This window comes from Ostrinia furnacalis, unplaced genomic scaffold (assembly GCF_004193835.3).
Source record: "Ostrinia furnacalis isolate ACB-3 unplaced genomic scaffold, ASM419383v2 OfSCF2047, whole genome shotgun sequence".
NCBI lineage: Eukaryota > Metazoa > Arthropoda > Insecta > Lepidoptera > Crambidae > Ostrinia > Ostrinia furnacalis.
The window spans coordinates 810,035-823,868 of NW_021132286.1; the positions used below are offsets into that span (position 1 = coordinate 810,035).

Consider the following 13,834-nt stretch of genomic DNA (forward strand, 5'->3'; position numbering starts at 1 on the left):
CACTTACAGTAATCAAAAAAGTAATATTTATCCTTTTTCCACTAACATAAAGATTCAAATTCGATAACATAATTGATAATCCTAATATTATACCAGTTATTCCTAGAACTTTTACATTAGAAACGATCGGAAAGAACACACTTCAACGCATCTCAATCAGTTTCGTTACAATCGCTGCAATCCAAATTGTTCTTAATCTAATTAACAATAATTGTGCGGTTGGCGTTTATACAGGGTGTTTCTTGTAANTTCAATATTAAAGCGTATCTTCTCACTGTAATGTTTTGTAATTTAAAACGTTAGCGTAAATTTATCTTGCAATAACCTACGATATGCTGAAACTTTAGAATTTGTTTTCCTGAGAAGATTGAAGTCGAGTCAGAGAGAGATCTTTCAACCATTCACCGTCATTTTTGGAAAAAATGTGATTCTCATAAAAGTAATTTTCACAATATCTATCACAGGCAAAGTAGATTTTGAAAGAACCCTTCCAACAGCCAATAAATTATATCTTAGCGTACTTAAAACTAAAACCCCCTTTATTCTTATTGCCTTATCTAAATTAAAACTTTCATCTGTGTCATCACAAACATCAGTCTCAACAGAAGCTATCCACAGTCTATGAAATTGAATCATTTCTTTATTATACTATCGAAATCGTACTGGGGACCGAATGCGGTTTTGGCCGTGCGTCTTGTCAAAAATACTTTTCCGTCTTTTTCATAGTCCCCGCAGATGTTATTTACTTCATACGGCGTATCGTCATCAGCATTTTTGTGTATTTTCCCATTTTCTTCGCTCTGAGTGACGCCGTTGGTTTTAACACCATTACTTTTGATACCGTTCCTTGTCTTTTCGTGTACCTCCTTGATTTCCTTCTCGACGTTCTTTTTGGCTTTGTAGCTCTTTGAGTAGAAGTTTAGGAAGAGCAGAAGGAAGATTGTGACGTTGGCGCAAATGAAGTAGGTGAAGCCAGAAGCGTACTGGCAGCGCGGGGAGAAGTGGGTCCATGCGCAGTAGACAAGCATTAACGCGAATTGAATCTAGGGGAAAATAAAATGGGGTAAAATAGTAGATTGGAAAATAAAATTTAAAATCGGGTACTGTCTTAGACTAGTTAAACAAAAAAAGTAAACCCTATCTAATTAATTTAAATAGAAGATACCTATGAAAGATAAGGAAAGTTAAAAAGATATCTAATTTAAATATCTGTGACTAGTTTGAGATTAAATAAGAAATATTACTTTTTTATCAAGAGCTAAAGGAGATTATCTGAATATCTTGCTATTGCCAGAATTGCAGCGAGGATTAAAAAACAATCTAAAATACCTGTTCTATCTAAGACTACCCTATAAGCTCACCAGTTGCATTCTGGTCACGTATCTCTTCCACCACAGGTACTTCTGGAAGCGAGGCCCCAGCCCTGAGAGGAGGTAGTAAGTGTACATGACCACATGCACGATTGAGTTGAGGAGTGCCAGGATCGCCCCTTGTCCACCTGCAGCGAACTTGAGATAGCTCCACGAGTATACTGCCATGATGACATGGTGGTACACGTGGAGGAAGGTCACCTGAAAATTACAGTATCAAAGATATTAGTGACAATAGATATACTCCTACTCGATACGCATACAACAAGAAAGAAACTAGACCTCTCGGAATAAATTGCAAAGACTCTATCTGTCACGCTTGAAGATGATAAATCTATCAGCATCATTTTCAACCTTATTATAAAAAGCAAGAAAATTCTACACTCGCGAGCAAAACTATGGAATCACTCACATGAAGTTGTTTCCACGCGATCTTGTGTACTAACGAATTTGTTAGTAACAAAAAAAGTGGCACCATTTTAAAGATTAAACTTTTAACTTTAAATTGATACCAAATTTATTTAAATCACATCAGTATTTAAAAAGATATCCCGGTTAATGTGACGAAGTAAGGAAAAAGACATGTATCTACTCTTTGATACGTCGCGAGTTGCGGCCTATTTACCCCCTATAAAAGCACGTGTTTTCGGATTTTGCTTTTACACGTTGATCCTTACACATNCTTCTGGCCGAGGGGGAAGTCATGCCCAGCTTATGACCTGAGGAGAGGAGAGGGGCGGGGGAGTCATACCCAGCTTCTAGGCTAAGATTAAATAGATTTCCAGGAGGAAGCAGCTGGCCCGCCCATGGGAACGGCGAATAGATAGGTAGGTACGTAGGTATAACTCAGAAAAACTAAATAACAGGTAGGTATTGCGTGTACATCGAAATTATCTTCATAGCAATGTCTTGTAGCCTAGGCAGAGTGTATCTGCCTCAGCTATACTTATTGTTAGAAGTAAATCCCAACTAATATTATAAATGCGAAAGTAACTCTGTCTGTCTGTCTGTCTGTCTGTCTGTTACGCTTTCCCGCTTAAACCTCGCAACCGATTTTGATGAAATTTGGCATAGAGATAGTTTGAGTCCCGGGAAAGAACATAGGATAGTTTTTATCCCGGTTTTTGAAACAGGGACGCGCGCGATAAAGTTTTTCTGTGACAGACAAAATTCCACGCGGGCGAAGCCGCGGGCGGAAAGCTAGTAAATTAATATTTATACATTTTTTTATTTTACTTGGACGAAGATATGACTCTAACAACACTTATGAACACTTTATTTGAATAAATCGCCAAATATACCACCGCGGAGACCCTAATCGCGTCTCCGCGTTCCATTGAATCGTATGAGCGTATGGATTTTTTGCGATATTTTTCACAATTTCTATTTTAAAAAATTACCTATTGATAGCTTACTTTATTCTGATGAATAAATGTTATAACAAGTTTTTCTCTAAAACTGATAGTTTGGCTAGAAAAAAATATTTTCTATCCACGCAGTACGTCGGCAGCGTTCGGATCGGATATAGTGACGTCATCGGTCCCGCGCCGGGCGGTCAGGGAACTTTTTTAGTAATTTGGCCATAACTTCGTCAATTTTTGTCGTAGAACAAAAATTTTTGGACTGTATATTAAGGATTTCTTAGACCTATAAATCTGCATTCACAGCTAAAAATCGAAATGATCCTCATTACCAAGATTAAAAAAATCACGGCTCTGTATCATTGGTCGGGGATTTTATTTATGAAGGAGCATGGATAAGGTAGAGATAAAACGCTTTCATCAGGCTACTCTCAAAATTGTTGTCCGAAGTTTCGAATGTTTGCATCAATTGCATCTCTCTTGCACCAAGTTAGATGCTAGAACGAGCGACAGTGAAAGATAGCCTCAAAAGCTGGGCATCCTGAGGTCTTAGATTAAAATTTAAGTAAAAAGGTTTAGGTGCCTGGATGCGAGCGGCGCAGGACCGGTCTTTGTGGAAATCTTTGGGGGAGGCCTTTGTTCAGCAGTGGACGTCTTTCGGCTGAAACGAACGAACGAACGAAAAAGGTTTATAAATACCTTTGCACAAATCATAGTCGCCAACAGGACTTGCGACGCGTTGTAGTAAGTGATGAGTTTGTTCATCTGCATCGGCGGGCGGTTTTTCATTATCACCGGCACCAGCCTGATCACCACTAGGTACGCTATCACCACGCCGATGATGGGCGAAGGACTCGACATCATGAACCATGAGTCGACCATTGCACCTGGAAGAAGACGGAACTACAGTCTCTTTCAATAAAGTCCTGTCTTGTGAGACCCCGCGTTTTTCGGGGTGGTTATGAAGATTGATGTGTATTCTTTTAACCTTTTACATAATAAAAATTACATAGTATACCCTAGGACCTTTTAAGATTTATAAGCAGAAAATGTCGGAATAGTTGGAAGATAGTTCTTACAACTCACGAAGGCGAGTGAGCTTTACTTGTGTGTGTACGTCTACATGCACATAACGACAGTGTAGTGTCTGTCAAAACTTTTGGAAAAACGAACAGTAGCGTGCCACCACACATGTAATGCTCACTCGCCTTCGTGAATTATTGCAACAACTATAGCTAATAACTCTCCTGGGCCACACTCATCGCGATAACATTCGGGCAACAGCGAAGCGAAGTCTTACGACCATGCAAAAAAGCACCAAAAATACCTTCTGAATACATTGCGGTAATGTGAATCTTTGTACTATCGCGATGTGTGTGGCCCTGGGGACAGAGATAGTTATCGTCATAAAGATAACAACCTGATACGGGAGAAAGTCGGGAGTTATGACAAAACACTTGTACTTACTTTTCCCCACTTTGAGGGAGTCTAAGTATTTATCAACTTTTTCTAAGTAGCTCATTTTGGCGGACTTTGGATAACGTCTTTTTAAATCGTCGCCGACAGGCTGTAGCGATACCTGAAAAGAAAAGGCAAAATCCAAAATTATTATCAGCAAAACAAAATTTCAGCTGTCAACTTTGACACGTGTCTAACTATTTTACTTTTACGGTTTGAAATACAAAAGAGGAAAATCAAAAAAGTTTTAACATAATTCGAGGAATTCTAATTTATTTCATTAATGACGATAAATAAATAAATAACTTAACTTAAATGATATTAACAGATAATAATGTTCAGAAAGTAAGTAATCATGAGAAAAGCTTTTAGATTTATAGACTAACGAGTTACGAGTAGGTACATTTGAATGATCAAACGAACTTACCAAGTGAAGTTCGATCTAAATTATCCTGTTTTCGCCGAAGAGATTTATTTTACCATGTAGTACCCCTGTACGACAACCCAATCCGCACACAATATTCAGCGTAGTAGTAGTAAAAAACAAAAGAGCGGGCAACCCCACCCCTACCACGCTGTGGGCTCGGTGTCCGAGCGGTCTCATTATATTTAGAGAAGAGATGACATTGACGTNCCCTGAGAGGAGGTAGTAAGTGTACATGACCACATGCACGATTGAGTTGAGGAGTGCCAGAATCGCCCCTTGTCCCCCTGCAGCGAACTTGAGATAGCTCCACGAGTATACTGCCATGATAACATGGTGGTACACGTGGAGGAAGGTCACCTGAAAATTACAGTATCAAAAATATTAGTGACAATATACTCCTTCACGATAAGCATAATAAAGAAACTAGACCTCTCGGAATAAATTGCAAAGACCCTTTATCTGTCACTCTTGAAGATGATATCTATCAGCATCATTTTCAACCTTATTATAAAAAGCAAGAAAATTCTAGCTTAATTCCTTACTGGGTCTTCAGATTAATCATTTATAAGCACCAGAGAAAGTACATTCGAAATCATAAGTAGACGAATATAACACCTATAAACTACAAAAGAATCCACTATAGTAACGCTTGAAGTACCGTCGCTGTATACGGTACATGTACAACAGAATTTAGATCTAACTTACTGTGAAATGTAAATAATATCGAGACATGTCGCGTGAGATTGCTGCCGATACCAACAACATTCAAGTCTGAGTAGCTTAGTTCAAATGATTTCTGTGCACGTGAAGTCGGAATATTTATGAACGTATGAATTGTCGTAGCGGTCGACAAAGTTATGTTGTAATTAGGGATATTATTGTGTTTTAAATACACTGACCTTATTAATATTCAAGCTATTTCAGTCATAGTAATGATATTTATTTGATCAAGTGCTAGTCAGACTCGTAATTGATAGTTTCGTGTCCTCCTTCCTTTTCCTTCTTCGCTCTTTCATTCTTCCTTCCTTTTCTTTTTTAGTGCTCTCAATCATTAAAAAAAGCTCATAAAATAAAAACATTGATCTCACATTGAATTAAAAGGTAAGTTTATGGCATTATAAGTGTGATATAATTATGAAAACAGCGAAACAGGCAGACAAAAGAAATGATTCTATAAGGATTCTTTTGTCCTGTCGTGGTACTACTTCTGTTTAATGAATTAAGTTAGGTACTGAGAAATATCTTACCTGACTGTTCTTCTTTCGTAGAACGAAGAACACCGTGTCCAGCAACTCCGTGAATTTGGCGAAGAAATACCACCAGCCTAAGTCTAACAGCTGGAAGTACAAATAAAGATAATATTAATGATGATAATAGATACACAAAAGACCATAGCATGGAGAAAAGACAGAAGTGAATTGTGATGTACCTAATGAAGTTTTTAGCGGTAAAAACAGAGATGAACTTACCATAGGATTTTGCGTATTGGACGGATATCGACACCCTGCATACAAAATACCATCTTTGAAGAGGTTTAACTTGAATGCCTGTTGAAATACATAAAATATTCATTTGAGAAACATACAAAAAGTTAAACACTTTAAAAAAAATTAGAAGATCATGGTCCCTGAGCTGGTTTGTCATTACTAAGACTGAATCAGCGGAATTACCAAGATTAAAAAAATCACGGCTCTGTATCATTGGTCGGGGATTTTATTTATGAAGGAGCATGGATAAGGTAGAGATAAAACGCTTTCATCAGGCTACTCTCAAAATTGTTGTCCGAAGTTTCGAATGTTTGCATCAATTGCATCTCTTTTTCACCAAAGCTAGAACGAGCGACAGTGAAAGATAGCCTCAAAAGCTGGGCATCCTGATGTCTTAGATTAAAATTTAAGTAAAAACGTTTAGGTGCCTGGATGCGAGCGGCGCAGGACCGATCTTTGTGGAAATCTTTGGGGGAGGCCTTTGTTCAGCAGTGGACGTCTTTCGGCTGAAACGAACGAACGAACGAAAAAGGTTTATAAATACCTTTGCACAAATCATAGTCGCCAACAGGACTTGCGACGCGTTGTAGTAAGTGATGAGTTTGTTCATCTGCATCGGCGGGCGGTTCTTCATTATCACCGGCACCAGCCTGATCACCACTAGGTATGCTATCACCACGCCGATGATGGGCGAAGGACTCGACATCATGAACCATGAGTCGACCATTGCACCTGGAAGAAGATGGAACTAGAGTCTTCTCTTTCAATTATGTCCCGTCTTGTGCGACTCCGTTTTCGGGGTGGTTATGTAGATTGATATGTTACCTACACATTCTTATAACCTTATATATAATACAAATTACATAGTATACCCTAGGACCTTTTAAGATTTATAAGAAAGAAATAGAGCAGAAAATTTCGGAATAATTGGAAGTATAATAAATAATAATAAATCTTTGGACAATTTCACACAGCGCCAGCTAGCCCCAAAGTAAGCAACTTAATGCTTGTGTTATGGGTGCTAGCTTAACGGATATACTACTTATACAGGGTGTTAGGTAAATGGGTATATGAGCCGACACTAGCCCATGTTAACATGGTCATATAAATGGTATGGTGAAGTCAGAGAATTGATATCTTCATTTTAATTATTTTATTTTTCATACAAATCGGATTTTATAAAATTTATTTTGTATGAAAATTAAAAAATTAAAATGATGATATCAAATTTCTGACTTCACCATACCATTTANAGGCAGACAAAAGAAATGATTCTATTAGGATTCTTTTTTCCTGTCGTGGTACTACTTCTGTTTAATGAATTTAATTAGGTACTGAGAAAGCATTCTTACCTGACTGTTCTTCTTTCGTAGAACGAAGAACACTGTGTCCAGCAGTTCCGTGAATTTCGCGAAGAAGTACCACCAGCCTAAGTCTAACAGCTGGAAGTACAGATAAAGATAATATTTAATGATGATAATAAATGGACAAAAGACAATAACATTAAGAAAAGACTAAAGTTCATTTTGAAGTTGTCAGCAGTAAAAACAGAGATGGACTTACCATAGGATTTTGCGTATTGGACGGATATCGACACCCTGCATACAAAATACCATCTTTGAAGAGGTTTAACTTGAATGCCTGTTGAAATACATATTCATTAATTGAGAAACATACAAAAAGTTAACCACTTTTAAAAAAAAATAGAATATCATGGTCCCTGAGCTGGTTTGTCATTACTAAGACTGAATCAGCGGAATGAGGATCAGTACTGTTGTAGAAAATTCAATAAAACTAGTATCTACGTTAATCTTTAAGACATAAGAAAGATATATCTTTTTGAATTATCCAAATCGGACCATTACTTACGAAGATATTAAGTAATAAACATAGGCCGTTTTTGCCGCTAAAAGTCAACGTACGCCGGGCCGCGTGACGTCACTATATCCGAATCGAGCGCAGCCGGCGTACTATTAGGATGGAAAATATTTTTTTCCAGCTAAACTATCAGTTTTAGAAAAAAACTTTTAATAACATTTATTCATCAAAATATCGACAAGTAATTTTTAATAATAAAAATTGTGAAAAATAAGTATCGCTATGTCCAAAAACCACATTTTTATAGGATTCGATGGAATGCGGAGACGCGGTTGGGGCGAGTGTAACTTTATGATTGTTTGTATTGAACATAATAATACATAATATGAGTNTGGTGAAGTCAGAGAATTGATATCTTCATTTTAATTATTTTATTTTTCATACAAATCGGATTTTATAAAATTTATTTTGTATGAAAATTAAAAAATTAAAATGATGATATCAAATTTCTGACTTCACCATACCATTTATATGACCATGTTAACATGGGCTAGTGTCGGCTCATATACCCATTTACCTAACACCCTGTATAGTATACTTCTTGCAACTCACAAAGGCGAGTGAGCTTTACTTGTGTGTGTACGTCTACATGCACATAACGACAGTATAGTGTCTGTCACTTTCTCGTCTGAAACTTTTGGAAAAACGAACAGTAGTGAGCCACCACACATGTAATAAACTGCAACAACTATAGCTAATAACTCTCCTGGGCCACACTCATCGCGATAACATTCGGGCAACAGCGGAGCGAAGTCTTACGACCATGCAAAAAAGCACCAAAATATACCTTCTGGATACATTGCGGTAATGTGAATCTTTGTACTATCGCGATGTGTGTGGCCCTGGGGACAGAGATAGTTATCGTCATAAAGATAACAACCTGATACGGGAGACAGTTGTTATGGAGTTAAGACAAAACACTTGTACTTACTTTTCCCCACTTTGAGGGAGTCTAAGTATTTATCAACTTTTTCTAAGTAGCTCATTTTGGCGGACTCTGGATAGCGTAAGACTTTTTAAATCGTCGCCGACAGGCTGTAGCAATACCTGAAAAGAAAAGGCAAAATCCAAATTATTATCAGCAAAACAAAATTTCAGCTGTCAACTTTGACACGTGTCTAACTATTTTACTTTTACGGTTTGAAATACAAAAGTCAAAAAAGTTTCAACATAATTCGAGGAATTTCATTAATGACGATAAATAAATCAACTTAAAAGATATTAACAGATAATAATGTTCATAAAGTAAGTAATCATGAGAAAGCTTTTAGCTTTATGGACTAACGAGTTACGACATGTCAAACTTTCCCATTATTTTTGGTTTATTTAGGCAATAATGTTATGTAATATTGTCGAAATATGTTTATACCATCCCTATTACTACAAACTACGAGTACAAACACCCCTGTACAATTTTTTTTAATATCTTTTGAACAAAATTATAAATTCAACAATCTAAAGTTTGACGATATGGGTACACAAACTAACTCTAATTACATTGTTTCAACTTAAAATCGATCAAAAAGATCTAAAAATATACTAATGGATGTCTATTTTCGATACTTTTAAAGGTACCTTGTAATTACTTGTTTAAAGGACAACAACTTCATGAAAGTATGTCATGAAAGTTAAAATATATTTTAATGAAACGTTTTTCTACAAAGAAAACAGCTAACACGTAATTACTTTAGCAGGAAAGTATTATAGTAGTTCTGGTTTTTTAAATATTTATAATATCCACAAGCGTTTTCATTTACACAAATAATTAAAAAAAATATGTTTTGTTGATTTATTCAACAATTCCTTTCATTATATCCTTCTCAATATTAGAAACCCATAGCTTTCGATTACTAGACAACTTCAAATTCATCCGTATACAGGATGTTCTATGGTAGGGGCTCAAACAAAAAGGGTTGACTCTACTATTCAAATACAGTCATTTTCCTACAGGGCCAATACCCATATTCTATGAAAAATTTAAGTCTTAGATGACTGATTGCGGATGCTTTATGAAATTTAGATTTTTTCTTTAATTTCAACTTCTTCTGGGGAAACTGGTAGCATTTGAGCAGTAGAATTAATCCTTTTTCTTTAATAACCTACCAATAAATCGACAGGTCTAAACAACTCCATAATTTAGTTATCACACTGTAAATCTTATTTCTATGGACATAAGTAAGTCCTAGGAGTGAAAGTATCTCTCTCACAATCCGCGTGCAAAGCAATCGTATCTACACTTGACTTAGTTCCCGGTCCTATTCAAATTCGCTTGATCACGAGAAATAACAGTGACACACAGTTTCACCGGATGATGGTAAATATACAGCATGCTCTGATCGAAGTAAGATAAGATGGTAAACGCACAACATCGTAACTCTAGGAGCGAAAATTGTTATTTCAGTGTTTAAAAAACCAAGATGTGGTTTGAGAAGCTTGAGTCCTAAAGTTTTCAAGGTTTATTATCAGAGTAGTATTTTTATGGTAAAGATCGCGGGAAGAGCCTGGATGCGGGCAGCGCAGGACCGTTCATTGTGGAAAACCTTGGGGGAGGCCTTTGTCCAGCAGTGGACGTCATTTGGTTGAAACGATGTCTTTTTCCATAGTATCGATGGACGAGAAATAAAACATGCCATGAATATAACGGGCATCGATTTGATGCAGCTGGAAATATTTAGGGGAGAATTTTGAGTCAGCTCTATTATCTACATATTGTATTAAAACTCCTAGTAAAATAACACATTCGCTTCCATACTTGTATTAAAACACCCTGTATAAAATCAAGTGTAATCTCTAATCTTGTTCTCTTCATAAGAATATGTCCTGTATTTATAGACTGTAAAATTGACCTATAATGTCTGACGTCAGACGCAATTGCTACAACTAGGCCATTACTGCAATTTATTTCAAGCGATTCATCTGACATTTCTATACATTTGCAGTTCAAAGGAAAACAGTCTTTGATGCCCCTGATTAAGGTTCCTTCCTTAAGTGGAGGAAAGTGTGAAGAGTTTTTGTTACTGACAGGTCAGCTGTGGATTTGTGTTTTGTATGTCAACGACTTTGTCCATGTCAGATGGTATTATAATGGTATTGACCGTTAGAATGCGCGGGCGCACTATGGAAGCCATGGCTCGCTTAGATATGATTAGGAACACGACATCTTGATACTGAGTGAAAATGTATTGAAAATTACTTTCCATCAGTGATATGTAGGACAGCTTCCTTGTTCTGGTTAAAAATGATTCAATTGAAAATTGTACACCATCTAGTAGGAATTTCAAAAGTTATGACCAAAAACAAGAAATGTTAGTCAATCAGTTGGAGAAGTAGTGGCGTCACTGGTCTTTCGTGTCTTTACCATAGAAAATTAATGAACTTGTCAACGCTCATATTTTATTCATCGATATGCTGAATTGCTATTGAAAAAAATTATAATAAAAATAAACTTTTTTAAAAACAAGCTTTTATTCTGAATTTCGAAAGTTTGTATCGCGCATGGAATTTATTCCTCTTTTTCTCTGTTTGCGCTACAAGCTTTCGAAATTCAGAATAAAAGCTTGTTTTTAAAAAAGTTTATTTTTATTATAATTTTATTTTACACTTTTTAGTTATATCTTAATCTCAGGACCCTGGACGTTATCTAATACTAAAGTGCTCGAAAAGACAAATCCAACGAACCCAAACTCGATGANAATGATAGATGATGTATATTATGTTTTAGGCTACATAATAATGTTAACTATTTAATAAAATAATGTATTTGTTTATAATGTTACTTAAATTGGTAAATATGACCTTTTGAACCCATATTTTTGATCTAGAAGATCAACATTATATTTTTTTTTGTTTGTAATAATATTTTATTAAGACAAACTTTCCCATTATTTTTAGTTTATTTAGGCAATAATGTTAAGTAATATTGTCGAAATATGTTTATACCATCCCTATTACTACAAACTACGAGTACAAACACCTCTGTACAATTTTTTAAATATCTTTTGAACAAAATTATAAATTCAACAATCAAAAGTTTGACGTATGTGGGTACACAAACTAACTTTAATTACATTGTTTCAACTTAAAATCGATCAAAAAGATCTAAAAATATACTAATGGATGTCTATTTTTGATACTTTTAAAGGTACCTTGTAGTTACTTGTTTAAAGGACAACAACTTCACGAAAGTTAAAATAGATTTTATTGAAACGTTTTTCTACAAAGAAAACAGCTAACACATAATTACTTTAGCAGGAAAGTATTATAGTAGTTCTGGTTTTTTAATATTTATAATATCCACAAGCGTTTTCATTTACACAAATAAATTAAAAAAGTAGGTATATGTTTTGTTGAATAAATCCTTCTCAATATTAAAATCCCATAGCTCTCGATTACTTCAAATTCATCCGTATACAGGGTGTTATTTTGGTAGGGGCTCAAACAAAAATGGTTGACTCTACTATTCAAATATAATTATTTATTTCCCTTCAGGACAATTATTATCCTAATTCTTAAAAAGAAAAATACGTCCCCATAATACTGGTTGCTGATATAATTTATTGACTAGAATGATTTTTAAAATTTTAACGTCGTTCTCTTGGGGAAACGTTTTAAACTAAAATAAAGAAACACGGGTCTCAATCGTTTCTGTTATTTGATATCCTTCCAATGAATCAAGCTGTATGTATGATAGATAAATAAAATCTATTTAGTTATCTCATTAGAAACGTTATCACAATAGAAATAAGTCCTAGGAGTGAAAGCATTTCTCTCACAATCCGCATGCAAAGCAATCGTATCTACACTTGACTAAGGTCCCGGTCCTATTCAAATTTGCTTGATCACGAGAAATAACAGTGACACACAGTTTCACCGGATGATGGTAAATATACAGCATGCTCTGATCAAAGCAAGATAAGATGGTAAACGCACAACATTGTAACTCAAGGAGCGAAAATTGTTATTTCAGTGTTTAAAAAACCAAGATGTGGTTTGAGAAGCTCGAGTCCTAAAGTTTTCAAGGTTTATTATCAGAGTATGTCTTTTTCTGGTAAAGATCGCGGGAAGAGCCTGGATGCGGGCAGCGCAGGACCGTTCATTGTGGAAAACCTTGGGGGAGGCCTTTGTCCAGCAGTGGACGTCATTTGGCTGAAACGATGTCTTTTTCCATAGTATCGATGGACGAGAAATAAAACATGCCATGAATATAACGGGTATCGATTTGATGCAGCTGGAAATATTTAGGGGAGAATTTTGAGTCAGCTCTATTATCTACATATTGTATTAAAACTCATAGTAAAATAACACATTCGCTTCCATACTTGTATTAAAACACCCTGTATAAAATCAAGTGTAATCTCTAATCTTGTTCTCTTCATAAGAATATGTCCTGTATTTATAGACTGTAAATTGACCTATAATGTCTGACGTCAGCTGCAATTGCTACAACTAGGCCATTACTGCAATTTATTTCAAGCGATTCATCTGACATTTCTATACATTTGCAGTTCAAAGGAAAACAGTCTTTGATGCCCCTGATTAAGGTTCCTTCCTTAAGTGGAGGAAAGTGTGAAGAGTTTTTGTTACTGACAGGTCAGCTGTGGATTTGTGTTTTGTATGTCAACGACTTTGTCCATGTCAGATGGTATTATAATGGTATTGACCGTTAGAATGCGAGGGCGCACTATGGAAGCCATGGCTCGCTTAGATATGATTAGGAACATGACATCTTGATACTGAGTGAAAATGTATTGAAAATTACTTTCCATCAGTGAGATGCAGGACAGGAGCTTCCTTATTCTGGTTAAACCATCTAGCAGGTATTAATTAATATTTAATACACACTTCGTAAAATAA

The 13,834-nt window shown here is 35.8% G+C and overlaps 1 protein-coding gene across 1 annotated transcript; it reads right to left on the bottom strand.

Annotated features, from left to right (window-relative positions):
- Positions 1–255: 255 nt before the first annotated feature.
- On the bottom strand, positions 256–9,029 carry LOC114354386 (elongation of very long chain fatty acids protein 7). Its single transcript, XM_028306749.1, has 6 exons — positions 8,913–9,029; positions 6,648–6,835; positions 6,086–6,163; positions 5,864–5,953; positions 1,362–1,571; positions 256–1,043 (listed from the first exon to the last, which is right to left on the bottom strand). The coding sequence occupies exons 1-6, from the start codon at positions 8,965–8,967 to the stop codon at positions 633–635; spliced, it is 1,032 nt and encodes a 343-aa protein (XP_028162550.1). The 5' UTR covers positions 8,968–9,029; the 3' UTR covers positions 256–632.
- Between the last annotated feature and the right edge of the window lie 4,805 nt (positions 9,030–13,834).